Source organism: Bombyx mori, chromosome 16, assembly GCF_030269925.1.
Source record: "Bombyx mori chromosome 16, ASM3026992v2".
Taxonomy (NCBI): Eukaryota; Metazoa; Arthropoda; class Insecta; order Lepidoptera; family Bombycidae; genus Bombyx; species Bombyx mori.
Window position 1 is genome coordinate 12,964,953 of NC_085122.1, and position 22,334 is coordinate 12,987,286.

General features: G+C 38.3%; 1 protein-coding gene across 1 annotated transcript in view; it reads right to left on the reverse strand.

The window, feature by feature from the left end:
- Positions 1-483: 483 nt before the first annotated feature.
- Positions 484-22,334, reverse strand: part of LOC101738291 (bicaudal D-related protein homolog) — a 111,048-nt gene continuing 89,197 nt past the window's right edge. Inside the window, exons 5-9 of the mRNA XM_038016571.2 lie at positions 19,491-19,737; positions 16,389-16,609; positions 6,381-6,533; positions 5,802-5,906; positions 484-4,912 (exon numbers count right to left, since the gene is read on the reverse strand). Of these exons, the coding sequence (XP_037872499.1) occupies positions 4,784-4,912; positions 5,802-5,906; positions 6,381-6,533; positions 16,389-16,609; positions 19,491-19,737 (855 nt within the window). The 3' untranslated portion in view covers positions 484-4,783. The remainder of the gene's footprint in view (positions 4,913-5,801; positions 5,907-6,380; positions 6,534-16,388; positions 16,610-19,490; positions 19,738-22,334) is intronic.

Genomic DNA, 22,334 nt, shown 5'->3' on the forward strand with positions numbered 1-22,334 from the left:
AAAACCTTGATAAAAAATTACATGTCATCAAAAGACTCACTTATCAAAAGATAAATTCCAAAATCGAAGGGTCTTTGTCAAATATGAACTCATTTAGCACTGTGCGAGAGTAGCAGGTAGTTGGTGGTAGGACGTCTTGTGAGTCTGCACGGGTAGGTACCACTGCCCTGCCTATTTCTGCCGTGAAACAGTAATGCGTTTCGGTTTGAAGGGTGGGCCAGCCGTTGTAACTATACTGAGACCTTAGAACTTATTTATCTCAAGGTGGGTGGCGCATTTACGATGTAGATGTCTATGGGCTCCGGTAACCACTTAACACCAGGTGGGCTATGAGCTCGTCCACCTATATAAGCAAAAAAAGTTCGAGCCGAAACCTGGGACTCTGAAAGCCGCTTACTAGAAAGTGTGTTGTTATCCAATCTACCGCCTTACACGTGTGTACAATTCCGGAGTACCTTAGTCAATGTAAATAAAAAACAAAAACATTTTATTATTATTTATTAAACTCCACAAACAAATTACAATGTAGTGTATAGTCATGATACATATATAGATCTTATTATAAAAATTATTATTATTTAATTAAGTACTCATTATCGGTGCTGTTAAGTACACTTTTTTTTTTAATTAACTACCTACACTTTTTAATACAATATCATTTTCAATTGACTCTTACTTTTTTATTGTAATCCTTTTGTTTATCACGAAGTTAGAATGTATTGTAATTCGAGTTGATCGGTAAAACATGGTTCGCACTTACAGAGATTACACTTACGTGTAAAAAACACAGACTTTCTTATAGTCAAATGAAGGCAAAAAGCATATTTTAACGTTTGGGAAATGTGTGTGTAATTGAATTTTCATTTATAGCAACATCAGGGATTTGAGGAGTGTAAATAATCACTTCTGCCCACAGGTTTCCTTGGAAATCAGTAACAAAATCAGCAGAAAATTGCTGGCAAAAGCGTAAAACTTGGTAATGATAAAATACGGTCACGATAAAAAGATCTCAGATTTTAAAATAAGCGCCAACCATCTAGTCTAATAGTGTTTGTTAAATAGAGAAGAATGTTTTTCAATAGCCTCGCAGACTGTGCGTGGTATAAATTTATTTTCCTTAGTCAGTTTTTGGATTTACTCTAAAACCTGATTTGACAGTTGACAGAATGGTTGGCGCCGTAGTCAAGAGCGTGTTGACAAACTATTAATTTTATTTTTACTAAAGATTTCTGTACACAACTGTTCTTGATATTCGCCATGTGTGTAAATATCGTAAGTTTTCGGAATTAATAAAATTACAAAAATAAACAGGAAAAATTGGAACGTTAAAGTAATTTTGAAAAGTGAAGAAATTACAGTATTACCAGATTTCACGCTATAGATATATACTGTTACTGTTGCCAGCCCATCGATAAACTATCCATATAGCTGACAACACCAGCTTTAAGCTGTTAATAGGGTACCACAGACTCTACTTGTACTCTATACTCTATACTCGACTGCATGTTACTAAATTGACGACAGTAAAATTGTTAGTTAAAAAAGTGTTCAGTAGATAGCAAACTAAAATATGATCATTAAAAACTTAATGTATGCCCGTTTTTACTTACTAATGTAAAAAAAAGTCATAATAAAAGCGATCGCTTGATAATTTTATATTAAATGCCCCTTTAAATCAATTCTCATTGATATGAAGCCATTGGTTAATTGATAAAATTCGTAAAAGTAATAATTTTATTCAACTATTTTAATATTACTCGTTAAAATCAATAGACAATATTGAAACAAAAAAAAAAAAATTAACTTACTGTAGCAACATTGTTTTACAAACTTATATAATTTTTCTACCAAAAAACTGTAACGTTTGTTTGCAATTAGCTAGTGGTCAGTTCATGTGACATTATGTGGGTATTCTACTATGGAACAATAATAAGTAATACTATCATCAATGACAATTCTTCTATCCATACTTTTAAGTGCGTGTGTTATGTGTTGTGCAATTGCTACTATTTTTATTCGCATTGACAAAGAACATAATATAGTTAATGCTTACTTTTGTGCAATATTATGAAAAAAAATACAGTTCTGCAAAATGCAACTTTGCCGTACATAAACGCATTTTAAGAATCATATTATCATTATTATTTCAGTCTTAATAATTAATAGTTATTGTTATGAGTTCATAAAGCAAAAAGATGTGTTATATAGGCAATAACGTTTCAACAAAAAAGTTTCTCTGATTGACATCTGTCGTTATTGACAGCTGTTAAGCTATTTTATTTTGCTAGTCTATATATTTCTTCTTTTTTATTGTGTGAGCAATTTTTGAAGTTGAGCACGGTTTAAATTTTGTTATAAAGTCTAAATATTGTAAATATTGTTGTCTAAAATTAAAATAGTTTTTGCACATATTTTTAAGTACTTTTACTCTTTTCTTCTATACAAAGGCACGCAAAAGGCCAGGTACGTTTAAGGCACAGTATTATTAAATTGCAAAACAATTGTTAATATTTCATTTATAACTAATTATTTTAAAATTTTCGTGTGTGTAGTAATTAAAATTCATTAATAAACTAATTACATTATTCTATGTCCGACAGATCATGTTTATTTTATTTTATAACGGTAAAATACATATGGCTACCTTTCCAATGTGTATGTTCTATGGTAAAAATTGTTACGTCAAAAGAAAAAGATCAAGAAGTGCAGAAGTTTATTTTCAAAAATATACAAATGACAGATAAAGTGACAATTCCACTACACAATCACATTGACAGTTCTTTTTCTTTTGACGTTTTTCACATTTTAATTTTAAATACTAAATACTAAAGTGCACCAGAAAATCTTTCACTTCAAGTGAATTTTACTTAGGCTATATTAATATTACAATAAAATAATTTTTTTTCAACTAATATTATGTGTTATTTACAAAGCTTTTTTTAAGAGCGATTTCGAATGGCTGAATTTTAAACTTTCTCGTTAATAATGTCTATGTGTGCACTGTCCCTTCAGTCAAGGTACTAGTAATTTAGAAAATGAACAAAACATCAAACATACAAAAAATTATATTAATTAATACAAAAAAAATAATCGTAAATAAACCGAATTGAATATAAATCGAAAGATTTTTGAAATGTATTCTATCCTTTATTAAAGGCAAGAATTAAAGTTTTAAAAACTGCATTAAGTTTTATGAATAATGTTTTAAGATTTAAAGCTGTCAAACTATATTAGTGTACATTTTGATTTATTCAATTAATAAATAAAAAAACCCTGGACATTCGGACGTGTAGCGCGTATGACAAACGATTTTCAACTTTAAGTTAAGATCAGACCTGTAGATATCGGCAAACTGATTTTTCATTGCGATTAGACAGTACGTGTGATGACGGACCGTTTCCAAGCGTCTATTTTTCGTTACGTGACGGTGCGAGAGGGACGGGAAATCGTCATATCTCTTTTTAATTTTTTCAAGAGTTTTCAAAGCAGTCGCAACGTCAACCGTCTTTTTAGATGTTTTGATGGGATAGTGAACTACGGGAACATCTGTGATTATTCGCTTAGCTATTATCTTCGGGTATTTTCTAGCACGAGATGTTATACTGACAAGACATACAAAACTGATATATAGGGTGTTGTGCAAGGGGTATAATCGCAATGTCATAATAATATTTGATAAACGAAGTATCGTTTTTTTAGTTGTCGTAGTCGTAGTTGGAACAGTCCCTTAGGCTACCAACGATTAGATAAGGATGTTTTTTCAAGAAACTGAAAGTTTTATAATTATGTCATCACTATTATAATTCTTCTCGTTGCTCTGTTAAATAATTGTATTGAAGATGATGTTAAATGTTGACGAAATGGCGATGATGTAACCGAATGAAGTTAGTAATGAGTTAACGCGGATTTTTTTATTGTTTACGGCCATCGGTTATTAGACTTTTAGGCCTGATAATCCTCAGTAGAATGACAGGTACTGAGGCCTCGATGGACTTTTTGGAACTCGGCAGCGTTTTGTATAATATTCCCGCGCTCGTGCACATTTTCATATGCTAAACGATAAATAATCCGCCATTAATAAGTCTCAAGCTCAAGGAAACACTAAAATCACAAGGTTAGTTTTCACTATACTAATGTTATTATTGCTTATGGTAACATGTTTTTTCACCAATTCACCAACTATTCGTATTGTTTCGTATCGTTCGTATTTATAGCCGGCTTGAGATGTACCAAGTTGATCCCTCAGGCGCGTGCAACTAGGCATTGAGCTCAATAGATGCAGTCGAAACGGCCGTATCGAGAAGGTCAAATTCAAGGGCCATTTATTCCTTAACATTCCACTACGCCATGTCCGTAACATCAAAAATCTGTTGTACATTTCGCTCTTTTAAATCGCGCATAAAGTCTTCATCAGCCATCAAACATTCGAGTGCAAATAATACGTAAATAAAAATGTAAAATAATTAAAAAATAAAAATAATTGAATTGATAATTAACATTCTAAAAATTAAACTAGCTATCACTGCGTAAGTGTAGAAATCACACGTTTTAAAAAATAAAATAAAAACGCAAATCAAAGCCCGCGCGGTCGTCGCGACGTCCGTGAGGCACAAGATGGCCGACGCGCGTATGACGTTTGACAGATCGCTTCGATACAATAATGTCAGTAGCGACGTTAAAACTGCCGAGAAACTGTCCTGTTTCATTAAAATATAATACATAAATGATATGATGGTCGTTTTTATGGCTTCATTGGTGAGCGCTTTGTGGTCTGTACAACAGATCACCGGTGAAAAAATCCAAGGAGTCGCGAGGTCCGGGTAGGGGCAGGCTGTTCCGGCAGCTTCCTCCTCTTCTCCTGCGATGTGAGCTTGTGCTTCATCTGCTCGTCGATAAGTTCCTGCATGTCCATCTGAAATAATAAAAAAACAGAATTTTTTAATAGATTTACGAACACACTCGCTGTACCCGTCCGCTTCGCTGGGCATTTAAAATGAACATTATTATTTCTCGCCCCTACAAAGATTCTCATCATGAACGCCTCCGCAACTGGTGTAGGGAGTCCAACACTCATATAAATTTAATATTAGCCTATCCATTAAGTACATGTATTTTCTATATGGATACCAAGTTTCAAGTCAATCGGATGCACGGTTCAGTAGTTATGACGGGACATCCGTAAAGACCACTGTAGATTTATATATTACTATAGATATACACCATCATTGAATTAGGCATAATTGAAATTGAAAATTATAGCATCATGCCGTGTGCCTTCCGGATATTAAAAGAAACATAATAATTACTTTTAAAATGTACCTAAATAGTTATCTTTAGATGCTTTGCATTTACAATTGAAAACTAAATTTGCAAAACATCAAGTATTTGTATTTGGGTGCAATGACAAGTCTAGACTGTCTCGTTTCCTTGGAGATTTAGCAAACCTTATTTTGTTTAGGTATTTGACTAATAGCATATAGCTAAATAAATATGCTAGATAAGCGAGCCGAATTAAAAATTAAATTAATCTTTTTTTTTAAACTAGCCTAAAGTCAAAGTAATAAAATTATTGTAGTAAAAAAACTTAAAGAGAGGATAAACATTGGAATATCTGTTGTAAATTATAAACTTTTATATCTCCCATTATTGTCAGTATATTGAGTTGTGTGTGTGAAAGTGTGCGTGTGCGTGTGGGTGTGAGTGTGTGTGCGTGCGTGTGAGTGTGTGTGCGTGCGTGCGTGTGTGTGTGTGTGTGTGTGTGTGTGTGTGACAACCGAAACTTTTGATAATTGCATACAAACCTGCCACTGTTCCAGCTGTTGACCAAGGTCGACCTTCTGACGCACGGCTTCGTAAAGCTGACTGTTCGCTTGCATCAACTCCACGCGGGTCTTAGCCAGAGCCACCTGGAATTTTAATGGAAAGTATTAGCGGACTCACAAGACGTCCTACCACCCGTAAAAATTGCAGTATAAGACAAAACAGTGATATGATTGAGAAATTAGTTCTTAACTTATAGATTTACTACTAGCTGAGCTAAGATCAATACTAGCTGACCCGACAGACTTTATAGTGCCGCAATCGATAAATAAAAGACCTAAGCTTTTGTATAAAATAAACTTAAAACAAACAAAAGGAATCCGTCCGACAGGGGACACATCAAAGGAAAAACAAAATTATTATTTTTATTTAATTCCGAGCATTTTCATGTTTATCTACCTTTTAAACCTTCTTTGGACTTCCAAAAATAATCCAAGACCAAAATTAGCCAAATCGGTCCAGCTGTTCTCGAGTTTTAGCGAGACTAACGAACAGCAATTCATTTTTATATAATAATATATAGATTTTATTGTTAGGACTTTTCTTCGATAAATTCATACCTCAGCTGTCTTTTTCCTTTCGATGGCTTCGTCTCTCTCTTGTCTGGCGCGAGTGACAGCTTCGTCGTTCTGCAGACTGTTGTAGTTGGCGTCGTTTAGAAGCTTATCTCTTTCTTCTGCGGCTGCCTGCAATTCCACTTCTGCTACGGACAGCTGTAAAGAATAAAATGGGAATTTATTGAACGATGCTGTGAATGTGGATAAGGCTTTTTTATTGCTTAGATGGGTGGACAAGCTCACAGGCCACCTGGTGTTAAGTGGTTACTGGAGCCCATAGACATCTACAACGTAAATGCGTCACCCACCTTGAGATATAAGTTCTAAGATCTCAGTACAGCTACAACGGCTACCCTACCCTTCAGACCGAAACGCATTACTGCTTCACGGCAGAAACAGGCAGGGCGGTGGTACCTATCCGCGCGGACTCACAAGAGGTCCTAACACCAGTAGTTGTAGTTGTAGTTTTTTAGATATATCACGGTTTGGTGTGATTTCTGTATTAACTCAGGTCATTTCAGAGTTAGATCAACTGCAATCTACTGACCAGATAGTAAGGTAGGTATATAGTTGTAGGGATAGGGGAAAGGGGAATAAAGATATTTACTAAACACTTATCGAACCAGTTGAACGTTGGCCTCCGAGCACTACACTCGATGATCAACGAATTACGGTACCACGGATATCGGAGTCCGTCATATCCAGTAACACAATTCCTAGCATGCTCAGGGAATTTTTCATGATCATTATGGAAATAGCGGCTTGGTTCTGCCCCTAGTATTGCTGACGTCCATGAGCGACGGTAACCACTCGCCATCAGGTGGGCCATATGCTCATCTACCTCTCTCTCTCTTCGATCGGTTCCTCACTGCTGAGGATCGTGACTCCGTCCGATTTCGTCAACCAACTGTCTCCATCGATCCCGCCCTGCTCATCTACCTACAAGGGCAAAAAAAGTACTCTCTCATAATCCGCCCGTAGAAGTACTTGATGACGTCAGATTCACACATTAACTGGATTAAACCATCCGAAATGCTATATAGAGATGGCGCGCTATGATACCACATCCAGGACAGCAGCGTTTTAACCAAATAGAAACTCGCAATCGACGTAAAAGCCAGTGACTTCTTCGAGATTTCACCAAAACCGACCTTGGAGGCACAATGGCTTGTTTGCAACAATAAAAACTTAAACGATCCCACGACTGAAGTGTTAAAAAAAGGAAAGTGGATCATCGCATGCTCCTCGCCCATTGAGCGCACCGAGTAATGTGTGAAGCAGCCTTAATACATAATCAAGTGGCTAATCGCTAAAATGTTTTTAGATGAAACAAAAATAATAAAAGAGTTCTTTAGCATTTTGTTAGGGAAAGAGCTGCGAAGGTTTATGTGGTGCAAAGGAATAATGAAATGAGTTTTCAGTGTGGTCAAGTGTTCTTTTGGGGCCATTATGAAGTGATGGATATCGAGTTGTGGCGATAGCCATCATACAACACAAGATATTTGACAAATGCCTGAACCTCGCTTACGACATTTTCAAGATAAGCTTGCATATATACAAGTTCCGAACAATAACATTCGGACTGTCAGTCTACCGAGCAATATCACATAGGAAGACCTAAGAAGACCTTTAAAGACATCCCCTTTAAATGTTATTGGAATAGCAAACTATTCGAATTGAATCGTCATTATTTCTATAAGCAATCAATACTAATATATAAATCTACAGTGGTTTTACGGATGTTCCGTTATAACTACTGAACCGTGCATCCGATTGACTTGAAACTTGGTATCCATGTAGAAAATACATGTACTTAATGGATAGGCTAATATTTATATGAGTGTTGGACTCCCTATACCAGTTGCGGGGGCGTTAATGATGAGAATCTTTGGGGGTGAGAAATAATAATGTTAATTTTAAATGCCCAGCGAAGCGGACGGATGCGGCTAGTTTGTCTATATTTTGACAGCAAGTTGCCAATCGTGCACATTTACTTTGTCTCAAACCTCCAACGTGCCTAACCCGCTTTTAAAATATAACTTAAAATGTCCAGCGATTTTCGAACGAACATGACTCAGATGCTTTATAAGGCTTTTATGTGTAGTCATTGTGCGGGGTTCAATGACCGCACACGTGGTCGAGTACCGTGACGTCACTCAGGTCACGCCATGCGCCAGTCTGCAGTCTTGAACATTTGACAGTATCTAGATCTAATCTATTAATAAGACTAATCAGGTAGAAAAATACCGATGTAAATATAGGTGCGGAACTAGGTAAAGGCTGTCCCATTAAGATGTTTAAAATATCGAAGGGGATATATTTTGGTTGAAGCGACATTTCTCTTAATACGCGACATTTATCTTTATAATTAAAGGTGCGTTTTATTTGGTTTGGTATTTAGCATCAACAGTTCGATGTTTTTAAATTGAACTTCAATTACGTTTACTGAATTTAAATAGCTAAAGAAGTTTTTTTTGTTATGATATTTTATCTAAATTTTAAACTTTAAATGGTTCTCCTGTGGCGTTGCAAAAATGTCGCATAAACCAAATAGCCGTTCACCTCTCGATATGTAGTATGTGTTATTAAAAATCATATATACATTTGTAGTTTAAAAACAAAAAAAAACAGCTTTTTTTTTGCTATTTTTCCCTACCTATTCGCTCAAGGCGCTCAACCTGACAGAATTTGCTAACACTAGCCCTAGCAAGAACGGTGCTTCGCAGAATCTACCACTGTATCGGAATTTCGACCCACTGAGAACATCCAGCGAGAAACTCAGTGGGCTGTGTCTATGGGTTAGTTCGCTCGTCGAAAAAAAACTCTTCGTCGTCATCGACGAGTTCGACGAGGACGGTGACCGGTGCTTGAGAGATTTAAAAGCACCGAGAGTGAATCTGGGGGATCCGACAAGACATGTGGTAGTGGTGGTAGGACCTCTTGTGAGTCCGCACGGGTAGGTACCACCACCCCGCCTATTTCTGCCGTGAAGCAGTAATGCGTTTCGGTTTGAAAGGTGGGGCAGCCGTTGTAACTATACTTGAGACCTTAGAACTTATATCTCAAGGTGTGTGGCGCATTTAAGTTGTAGATGTCTATGGGCTCCAGTAACCATTTAACATCAGGTGGGCTGTGAGCTCGTCCACACAAATGTTGCGGGCCATGGCGGCTTTGCGTTGCTCCATCGCGGCCGGATAAGAAAAAACCGCTTAAATGCCCAAATCAACTAACAACTAGTTTTATAGTTTTTGATACTGACTATTGTATTAGAGTACGAAGCTATTAATTTATTGCATTGTCATCGGTCCGTGAAGCGTTTGCAATGTTCAAGTTAATTCGAAGTCTTGAAGTAGATGAAAATGTCGTTCAAAGATTCCGTTACATCTTGTTTTTTATTGCCTAAATGGGTGGACCAGCACACAGCCCACCTGGTGTGAAGTGGTTACTGGAGCCCATAGACGTCCATAACGTAAATGCGCCACCCACCTTGAGATATAAGTTCTAAAAACATATAATATGCCAAGCTAATAAAAGCTTGTTAAGAACGACGTACCGCGTCAAGTAGAAGTTCGGCAAGTTGAATATTTTGATTATAAAATTAGCATGTGTTAAAAATCGTTTCTGATTCAAGGTTTCATTGGTTGTTTAATTCCAATAACGACCGTGTCTTAAGGTAGACGAAAGCATTCACCATGGTTTTTTTTAATTCATTTGAAACGGACACTGGAACATACAGCCTACGTAAATCGGGTAAATTCTGAAAAGGCGTACCGACTCGTAAACGTATCTCGTACATTTTTAATGACTGAAGAGCTTAATACCGACATTCTGTAGTCAAATTTAAAGGTAGCCAAAATTAAATCTGAATGGCCAGGCTATTTCTTGCATTATGATGTCACCGTGAACTTGTTAGCGTAAGGGGTCCTTCTTATAAACAGAAACTTGTTGGCATTGTAAAGTTTTAAGCCAGTCGGATGCTATTATGCAGTATTGTCGGATGCAATTATTTTACGGCAAATTCGTGTAGTTTAATGATCTATAATTTTTATTATGTGCTTTGTGGTAGTCGTAAATTTGAGTTAAATTAATAGCTAATAATTAGCAATGCAGTTAATACATTAATTAGTATTGTGTTGTATTATTTTATTGTATGTTTTCGTTTTCTTTATTAGCAAAGGAACCTACATATATTTGAAGCATTTCAAATTTACAAAATGGCTAGGATACGTTTGCCTAAAAATATCTTTGGAGTAATTTAGAATGATCTTCGTCAAACTGATGCTTACTGACTTATAGATTTAACAATAAGCCAATACATATTTTCGATTGGAAGTGCCAAAGTACGTGTCAGTATCGATGTTGTAGAATCTATGAATTCTGGTAATTTATGTTATTGGTTTAACACGCAGTGGTACTTCTGTTGCTGACAGGTCACTGAAGTTCACAGATAGTTTTTTTTTCCTATCTATGCTGATAACCTTGAGAGGCTATTTCAGGTTCACCCTAACATGTGTAGGTGAGCTCACAAGGCTCAAACCGGAGTGTTGGTAACACTGGCCCTAGCAACACAAATCAGCAGAATATACCACCGGATCGGAAACGCGATCCACTGAGAAGATCCGGCAACTCCGTGAGCAGCAACACAGATAGTACAATATCATAGCTTGTTGCATACCTTGAAACGGGTGGAATACGCATTGACATAAAACTTGTTATTTTCGTGACTATAACGCATCAGAAACCATCAGCAGATAAACTAGCTTGTTGAATTATCAAACATTGCAAAAAGATATTGCATAAAGTTGCATAAAACTTTCATAAAATAATGATTTTAATATTATAGATTTTAAGGCACTGTTTCATCTTGCATAACTGCGTCCTTTGCTTAATCCTGAACAAGTTTTGGCAATATAATGATATTATTATGTATATTTTATGGCGCGGTAGGCGTTCGTGTGGGCTGAACTTAGTCATATGTGTAACACACGGTTCTAGAACGATATGTCAAAACTATAACACAGGCCTACAAAAAAAACAGTTTTTTTTTGGTGCAGCTCTTTTTGTGTCTATGGTCGATAAAGTAGGTAATGTACAATATATTGACATACGTCATTTTAACTCATCAGCTCTAGTTTATCTACTACCCTCATTTTAAATTTTTACCCGTTTGTCGCAAATAATAGAGATTATCTATATATTAATACGTGAAGCAAAAACTTTGTATCTCTTTTTACGAAATGCGCGGACGGAGGAGTATGAAATTTTCCACACTTATAGAGAATATAAAGATGAAGTGCACAATGCTAATATTTTTTTAAAATCTATATATATAAAAGAAAGTCGTGTTAGTTACACTATTTATAACTCAAGAATGGCTGAACTGATTCGACTGAAAATTGTTGAGGAGGTAGCTTAGAACCAGGAGAAGGACATAGGATACTTTTTATCACGTTCCCGTGGGACGTGACATAAAACGTGGTATAACAAAACGCAACTAATATGGAATAACAAAACGCAACTGACAGCTAAACGTAATTATATTCTATGGTTAATTATAGTAGAATTTTGAAGTTGACGTGTTTAAAACAATCTGTGTGGCGGAACAAAGTTCGCCGGGTCCGCTAGTAATGCATAAAAGATACATTAAATCAATAACGAAAACATTACACACACTATATACCATGTATTTGACGCACACACGCATGCATATTTATTTATTGTCAGTTGTCAAATTGAGATTAAATATTGTTTGCTTTGTTCATATTTTTTATAGTGTAGTTTTGGCGAAATTTGTGATTATAGAAGTATAAAATACAATCATAATAGTGTACAAACTTACAATTCCAATTAATTATAGTCGAATTTCGACTACTGCGGGACCTCTAGTTACAATAAATCGATAAAGTTTACCTATTGTAATAGGTATTTAATGCGCCACCAAAATTGATTATTAGTGAAACGTAAAAATCCAGATTGTTCTTGGTTACATTTACAATGCGATTAAACATGTATGTGGAAGTGCTGCGTATTAAAATATCTGTAATTACTAATTTTCAGTGAACCTCCCTTAACGTAATTATTTTTCCAATCTATTCCTTTTAATTTCGGCGATATAAATACTAATCAATGCCTATATTATAAGCTGCAAGACCTAAATTATCTTTAGAAATAAGCAAGGCGACTCTGGATGCAGTTTTTTTGTTTAATGCTTAGATGGTTGGACGAGCTCACAGCCCACCTGGTGTTATGTGGTTACTGGAGCCCATAGACTTCTACAACGTAAATGCGCCCCCCATCTTGAGATATAATTTCTAAGGTCTCAGTATAGTTACAAAGGCTGCCCCACCCTTCAAACCGAAACGCATTACTGCTTCACGGCAGAAACAGACGGGGCGGTGGTACCTACTCGTGCGGACTCACAAGAGGTCCTACCACCTGTAATTACGCAAATAAAAATTTGCGGGTTTGATTTTTATTACACGATGTTATTCCTTATTCGAACACCGGTGCATCGCTCAACATGAATGCACTGGACGTCTTATCCTTTAGACCACGACGACTATCACTTCAATCGGTCCCTCATTGCTGAGGATCGTGACAGGGTTTGTTTCCTTCGCTGGCTTTGAGCGCCTTTTTAGTACGGAGACTACCTACGTCAAAGGCCAGATTTATCACAAAGAGAGAGAGAGAGAGAGAGAATAACGGATTTCGAATTACAATATATATATATTTTTATTCTTGTATGTGTTTTTTTTTATTGTAAGAGTATTTACGGCCAGAATGTATTGTTATTTAGGTCGATGATCCAACCGAGATCCGTTTATTGACTTCAAATGTTAACGAACCGCTCATTTAGCAAAACTAACGCGCGAATACTATCTATGTTTGCCAGGATTAAAAAGCAGATTGGTAATAAAGTAGATTTATGTACTAACAACGATCCATAATTATTTCGGTTTCCTATTGACCAAAAGGTCTTAGTCGATTAGTTATATCGATTTCCTACTTTCAACTGATTATTTCAATTTTATTTTTCACAGTAAATACTGAGATGGCGAATTTATTATTTCCACGTGCTTGTGATTTCTGACAAAATAATATTAAATGATGTAAATGAGAATGAATTATTTTTCTTTATTGTGCGAAATACTCGTAATATCCTAAATTTCGAGTATGACTAATCCTAGTATTTTTCTAAAGTCAGCAAAAAGTTGGTATTTATTCGAAGAAACTTTCTTGCGTATAGCAACACCGAGTCTAATTGACAGTTAGTTACCACAAATAACAACAACCGTTCCTGCGTTTTATCGGTTTTTGAATTAAATCGATTTAACGGTTCGATTTCGTATCGATTCTTTGGGCCAGCGACCGTGACGTGGATGCAAGAGAGTCATCGAATCACTCAAATTGAAATTCAGTCTGATGATAAGTAGATTTATTACTCTTCTTCTGGTCGTTCCCTGATTGTTGAGGATCGTGACTCTTCTGTAGTCTTCTTACTGTTTCTCTCAAAGTAATCTTATTTTTATCCGCGTCGCGAATTTAGTTGATGAGGCATCTGGTAATACCAACGCTTTGGGCTTCGGTTTCTAAGTCTTTTACCTTATAGTTTGCCGGTAACGATGAGCCTTTTCAGCGTATCAGGGTTTATATCTGCTCTGTGACCGAATATCAGTAATAACATCCACTACACATAATAATTCCTTTTGCCTGTCAGAAATGAGTTTACAGACAATTTAGTGAACTTTAAAAATACCGACAAACTCAATCAGAAACTAGATTTACTTATATTTGTATATGTAGGAACATTCTTAGTAATTCTTTAACGCACGTTGTCAATGATCTCGTGGAATGGGAAGAAACGTGGCTACAGAAAAGACATTGGTGGGGGCCAATACCCGAATGGGGTTCCAATAGCATAAGTTTATATTTGTATTTTTTATTTAATAAGGTGTTTTTCTTTTTTTAATAAATTGGGCTTATCATTATTATTATTAATTACAATTAAGACGTAGTCCTCATGTCTCATGGTGCGGGTTGTAAGCCACAAAAAACAAGCTTACGATTCACTTGATGTGTTGTCACCGTCGCTCGTGGACATCAGCAACGCCAATATCCAATACACCCAAGCCGCTGCCATACGCTATGTACATTACTTCACTTACAATGGATCTATTGCTGACTTGAAATAATATCCGCTTAATACGTCAAGCACGTTATAAACGATATAAGATATAATCGGATAAACGTGTCTTACAGAACACTAAACAGATTAATAAAGATTATCTTGAAAAGAAGCCGCGTGTCTTATATTGATTAAGGAGGATTCTGTTTTTTTTTTAATTCGTTATGGAAGTGGAAGCTTATGTATATTTGTCTAAGTAATGTAAGAAAGCAATATAGTGGCACGGTAGGCAGATCATTTTTGAAGTCGAAAGGAGAATAAAATATTATTTTGCTCGCCTAATTTTTTTTTCTACTTAAGCGTAGGTCTAGAGACCATATCAGAGTAACCTTAACTAGTAGGTAAGCTCACGGGGCTCAAACCTGACGATGTTGCCAAACCCTAGCAAGAGCCGTACTTCACAGTATCTACCACCGGATCGGAAACGCGACCCACCGAGAAGATCCGGCGAGAAATTCAGTGGGCTGTGTCTGTGGGTTAATTTATTTGCCGAGCCCTTCGTCGCAAGCGACGGGTTCGACGAGAACGATGACTGGTCGCCTAAATAGAACATTATTTGTTCACTACACTAACTTCGGGGTCATTAATCACTTGAAGCGAACAAGCAGTACAAGTAGTGGCTACCTAACTTTACCCAACACTAAGTAATATAGTTCCAAATTTAGGAATTACATTACGAAGTTTGTTGACCTCTGAATTTCGGATATATTACATTGCGGGTCATGAAATATCAACTCAATGGAACAACGCATTTTCTGTTTACATTAAAGCTGTATCTTAATTTTGTTTCCGTATATACAGGATCTTCATTATCAGCTTACAGATGTTCACTGTTGGACATGAACCTCCCCTAAAGATTTTTTTTATTGCCTTTGTAGGCAGACGAGCATACGGCCCACCTGATGGTGAGTGGTTACCGTCACCCATGGACTTCAGCAATGCCAGGGGCAGAGCCAAGCCGCTGCCTACTACTACTCGCTACAATGACCGAATCTGCACTGCTCACATCAAGCAGATTTCGCCATCAGAACATCGGTCCACTTTATAACAGGTCTCCACACGCTGCGTCTTCGCACAGTCGCGACTAGAGATATTATGGCCTTTGTGACTATTTATATATACACAGACAAAGTCAATAGAATATTCTGTTACTGCATTATCGCCACATGCGTTAACGAGTGTTCATAGTTGGGATGTAATGACTTATTAATGGCAGGCCGATATTGCACTGAAGACAGCATGGTTATCTGCTGATGTCACCGAAAATATATGTGACATGTGTACAATCATAAAGCCTAAGATCTTTCATTTGTCTTAGGTGATCAGACGAGGGTAAACCTATCTTGTGTTAAATATAACTATTGGAACAAGAAAATGTGAATGTCGCCGCCTCGAGTCATAGTTAACAGAGCGAATGGATATGTCACATTCACATGAATGTCACCACGCACCTTGAGAGGTAAGGTCGAGGTTTTAATTGTTGCAACTACTGCCCTTCAGACTGGAACGCATTAAGAAATAGGAAGGAGGACATAGGTGAGCAACATCACCGCGGGCTCTGGCTTTCCTATGATAGCTTGAAGATTGTTTCTGGCCAATTGCAAAATCCTTTCACGCAAGATTGTTTACTAGTAATCAATTCCTGGGATTCAATATTCACGTGTTTCGCGATTCGCGAGAGGCTATTACATTTATGGTGACCCTATCCAGAAATCCACTCACTCGTTTTCCTCGGATTTTTAACTGTCAATAGGTATGCTTATAAAATAAACCATGCTGTATATCTTTATTATTCAAATTCAAATTCAATTATTGTTTTCTCTTACCTTGGCCGATAAATCAGCAATGATTTCGTTCTTCTCATCAATCTGCCTTTCTCTTTCTAGGGCGCGACGAGCATGCGCGGCTATGGAGTCTCTGACTCTAGAACCTTCGAGGGTAGCGTAGGCAGCCACCGCATCTGCACAGGCTGCTGCTAGAGCACCACGGCGCAGGGTCTCTCCTTCGTATCCGTCCAAGGATGAAATAGATAAATCGGAGTGAAGACCTGAGGAACAACAGAAAATACTTAGACCGCTTTAGAAAACTGCAATGAATGCCAGATCTATTTAGATTTGATTTATCATTCTCGGTGAAAGTCACTCCTCCACCGATTCGAATAAGAGCCAGATCAGGCGGACCGTGTGCTTGTTCACATCAATCTAATAAAAAAAAGCCACAATAACAAAGCAAACCACGAGCCGGTCACGAAGATAATCTTTATCACGATAAATCAGTAAGACTTGCGTGACTTTATAGGCATTTGGCTGAATCGTGAATCGGCTGAGTCAAGACTTCCGTTACGGTGTTCCTTGGGCAGAGCGATCTAGTTAATGACTATTGTGTATTAAAATAAGGTTTCTTTTCTTATTGCATCATATGAGCGGACGAGCTCACGGAAGACCTCGTTTTAAGTGGTCAAAGAAACCCGTAGACGTCGCAAGTGAATGCTGCGCTGTCATGAGACATGACTTGAAGTCTCAGTACGACTCCCCACTCCTTAAGACTGATGGTCTATCAAGCCGCTTGAAAAGGAAGAATTTGAAAACAATCGATTTCCTACCATCCACACCTTTTTCTACTGCGAAGCAGCTGAATGCTGCGCTGTCATGAGACATGACTTGAAGTCTCAGTACGACTCCCCACTCCTTAAGACTGATGGTCTATCAAGCCGCTTGAAAAGGAAGAATTTGAAAACAATCGATTTCCTACCATCCACACCTTTTTCTACTGCGAAGCAGCCATACGTTTCGGTTTGAAAGGTGGTACAGTTGTTTTACAATCGACACTTCGACTTTCAAGTCCCAAAGTGTATGATGGAAACGTTCATTATGATGTCTATGGGCTCTTACTATAAGTTAGTAAGCGGTCTGAAACTTTTCTCAGTTATTAACTTAGCGCCTCCCAGCTTTAACGGCTTCCCAACGGGGAGGGAAGTTGGAGGCTATGTTCCATCGTTTCTTGTTGTGTTCCGATCAGGTTTATTGTCGAATCCAAGGCATCTTTACTTCGAGCTACCGGCGTCCCGTTGTTGAGACTTTGTTGGTGTTACCGCCGCTGCGGAACTTGGCTACAGATGAGTTGCAGCAGTGGGAGGGAACGGTTGGCAAACACCCGTAAACATATTTCGCGATATACACGTGAACTGGTTTTACCATTATCTTATGTGTAAAGTTTTATAATGTTCATTTCGAACGAGGCCGGCCGGGGAATCGATCGCGTTCGCGTGACGCGCCCAAACTAGATTTCGAGGTTATGTTCTCGGCGTATGGAGGTCGAAAAGTTTTAGGGTGAAAATTATGTATATGTCAGTGCTTTGAAACTTTCTATTTTAGATGGTGGTTTGGAATGTGAGTGGCGGTAGCTATTTTCTTTTACCTATGTAGATAGCCTTGAGAGGCTAGTTCAGCTTCACCTTAGCGTGTAAGAGAGCTCTCGGGGTTCAACCGGAAGTGTTGCTAGCACTGGCTCTAGCAAGAGCAGTGTTTCGCAGAATCTACCACCGGATCGACCCACTAAGAAGATCCGGCGAGAAATTCAGTGGGCTGTGTCTATGGGCTAATTTACCCGTCGAGCCCTTCGTTGCAACCGACGGGTTCGGCGAGGACGGTGACTGGTGCTTGAGGTACCTAAAAGCACCTTTAATGGATAGGGAGGATACAGGCGACCTCGACTGTTTATCGTCGTCATCATGGAGATCCACATTCCTTAGGAACCATGCGGTAGCTATCATACAACACATGATAATTGACAGATGCCTGAAACTGGCTTACGACGTTTTCAAGATAAGCTTGCATGTATCCAAGTTCCGAACAATAACATTCGGACAATTTGTCTACTGAGGGATTTCATTGGCTCAACCTAAGATCTTCCCTTAGTCGTTAAACCTCCCAAACTTGTGACCTGCAACGGAACAATTGCAGCCTTCACACTTCGTCAAGAACTTCGACTACCACAGTTCCGGCACTCTCGCAGTTAAAAACAAGTCATCAACAGTCGTCCCACAGCAAACCAGCATAGCATCCAAATGTGCATTACGATCGGGAAGCCAGTTGTGTGCACATAAGCTCGTACTGTTACCGTACATCGAAACAATAAAAAAAATGCAATGCAAAAGTCTTATCGCTAAGAGTGATTTCTTTCATAAATCCATTAGATACATAAATGCATTTCCGTTAAAAAAAATACGGTATATAGTTATGTGGCGGGTAGCCATCATACAACGCAAGATAATTGACAGATGCCTGAATCTCGCTTACGACATTTTCAAGATAAAGCGCATATATACAAGTTCCAAACAACAACATTCGGACCGTCGGTCTACCGAGCAATATCACCCGCTCGGTGGAAGATCTTCCCTCTGTCGTTAAGCTTCCCCAAACTGGTGACCCCGACGTGATCCCCGACTCCCCAAAGTTATGATAATACATAATCGAAAAAACAATAAACCGTAATATTAACGCAATTGAGACTATATATCCTGAGATGTAAAGCAGTATTCACGTTACGGTACCTGCAAGCTATGATGACCGATTAAAATGGAGTAGTGAATTAATATACGTTTTTATGCACTGTTTTAACTCTGCCATTGCCGGTCCCAAGCCCAAGGATGAGAAAAGAGGAGGGTTGGCGTCGGTATGCCACCTACCCGGCCGTTAAAATATAACGCCGAGCAACGGGCGGCGGTCAACTAACCCGAACTAGGGCTTCAGTAGCCCAGAGGAACTAAATCACCTCTGAAATTCTGCCGTGGAAGGATGCGTGAACCCACCACTAGCAATTTTCCCAAGAAAACCTTTACGTATGTATTCCGTAAAAGTCACGATCCTCAGCACTGAGGAACACGACGCACGGAGGATGCGCTGTATTAAAAAAACGGTTTACAATACCTGAATCGTCATCATGTCCAGTATTCAGCTGCAAGGCCAAGGACCTCAGCTGCTTGTAGACTTGCACCGCTTCAGACCTCAACCAGCTGTCGTCCTGGTCGTCGGGCTCGGTCTCCATCTCCGCGTGCAGGGATCTGGCCGTGTCCGATGAGTCTATCGGGTCTGGTGCTCCGACCCGTTCAGCCAACGTGTCGTGAGAGCGTTGGAGACGCTCCAAGTCTTTCAACGTGTTCCGATACAGTTGCTCCTGTGGACGTAAAATAATGCAACTGTAATTTAAGAGGGATTTAGTAACGGAATGCTTATAGTACTGGTGGTAGGACCTCTTGTGAGTCCGCGCGGGTAGGTACCACCACCCTGCCTATTTTTGCCGTGAAGCAGCAATGCGTTTCGGTTTGAAGGACGGGGCAGCCGTTGTAACTATACTGAGACCTTAGAACTTATATCTCAAGGTGAGTGGCGCATTTACGTTGTAGATGTCCACATTTTAAATCTGTCATTTGATCAAACCTAAGTGACTTTATCAAGAACTTTATAACCCATTAAACCTTCTCCTTAAATTAATACACTTAAGATTACATTATTAATTTTCCTATTTTCTAGATAACATTTTTGCAATTCCTTTTTTCCTTAGAACACTCATAGGAAATAATTGATAAATTGTGTTTCTACACATTTACTAGGAGAAAGGAGTAAACCACAATAGTTTCACAGCCGTATCTCATAGATCAAACTCTAAATATTTCACAGCGTCTTAACAGAGGTTTCGGAATCTTAAATAACAGTGTTTTACAGCAACCGTAAAGTATGTGTAATCAGAAATTATCTGTAGTTATTTTGAAATAGTAAACCCATGATGGCATACTGCCCAATTATCATAACGAAATCTTGGATCATGTCGGCAGATCTACAGCTGATAACATTTCCTCAGTTGCTCTCTCTCTCTCTTCAATCGGTCCCTCATTGCTGAGGATCGTGTCTCCCTCCGATTCCGTCAACCAGCTGTCTCCATCGATCCCGTTCTGTAGCTTGGTGGAGTGCGTCGCTGACAGGTATTTTAAGTTCCTCCGCTGTTTGGTCCGACCATCGTTTGGGACCTCTACCCCTAGGCCTTTTCCCCTCGATTTTACCGGTCACCACAAGGAGTTCCAAATTGCTGGTATCCCTATTCCTGAGTTGCAACAAGTGTGAAATACAGCCAAAATAAAATTAGCATAAGATTTTGTTCTGTACACTATCTTAAATTTCCAAAGAGACTCTAGTCAATAGAAAAATGCAGTTATATTACGACATCGTTTTTAAATGAAGTCAGAAATTCTACATTGTGTTTCAGATAGTTATAGTTTTAAAAAAATTATAATTTTATTCCAGCGAGCGCTAATGTTTTTTTTATTGTTACGTAAAGGGTTCATTCAATGTTGCAAGTTTGATGTATTGTATTAAATTAAAATATATATTGTATTAAAATAAATTGTGTATTAGATGACAGAGTACCCTTCAAACTAGAACGGAAGATTGGTCTATTATCTCACAAAGAAGCATCATTATTGAACATTTGTATCATGAACGATGCCTAAAGGCGAGTCCACATACGCAGAATACGCCGTTTCCAAAAACATTCGCAGAATCGCGACTAGAAGGAGTCGGATATTTTGTTTCGCTGGTGAATTCCCATGTTAAAAAGTGAATACTCATAAAATCTAAGCCGGATTTTTTAGTTTTTTTAGAACAAGTCAAAATGTAAAGTTTATCTCCCACCTTAGTTAGTGGATACCGAAGCTTTGGACACCACGTAAAAGGTATCACCAACCTTGAGACATCCGAAGCCAAATTTTTTTTTTTATTGCTAGATGGCTGGACTAGCTCACAGCCCATCTGATATTAAGTGGTTACCAGAGCCCATAGACATCTACAACGTAAATGCCGCCACTCATATGGAAATATTTACGGCACACCTATTTCTGCCGTGAAGCAGTAATGCGTTTCGGATTGAAGGGTGGGGTAGCCGTTGTAACTATACTTGAGACCCTAGAACTTGTATCTGGGGGTGAGTGGCGCATTTACGTTGTAGATGTCTATGGGCTCCAGTAACCACTTAACACCAGGTGGGCTGTGAGCTCGACCACCAATCTAAGCAAAAAAAAAATAAAAACAAACAGGCCGGGTGGTGGTACCTACCCGTGCGGACTCACAAGACGTCCTACCACCAGTAATTACGCAAATTATAATTTTGCGGGTTTGATTTTTATTACACGATGTTATTCCTTCACCGTGGAGGTCAATGTTGGTCAAATCGTCTATCGCGGTGGTCTCTCACTACCTCCAAATTGAAACACAGGACTGATTCGCAACAGAACTGAGCAGGATGATGGTACCTATCCTTGAATCTGTATTGTTTAGCGAATACTAAGTTCCGCGGCCTCAAGTGCATTTTCGCCATTTGGCGAATCCCTCCTATCTGGTCGCGCCTTAATGTATTGTAACTGAGAACTTTATTTCACAATAACACAACCTTCAAGTCGAGATTAATTTTTAATTACCGTCCATTGTTCTTGGGTCGAATCGGCGGAAATTACACAAAGTACCAGAGAAAGGTATGACACGTGTAAAGGCTCTTAGGCCAGTTTAGGTGCAGTTATCGTAGCCCATAGACATCTGTTGAGACACGAAGACCCATCTTGAGACATGAAATCGAACGGATGGAATTCGTTCGTGAATAATTGTTACCAGATAATTTGAGGGCCGGGCCCCTATCTCGACGCAATCATTTCGGTTCCATGAGAGGCATTACTTGACTGTTTTTTTAATGTTAATTTTGTTTGGATGTACAATAAAGTATAATTA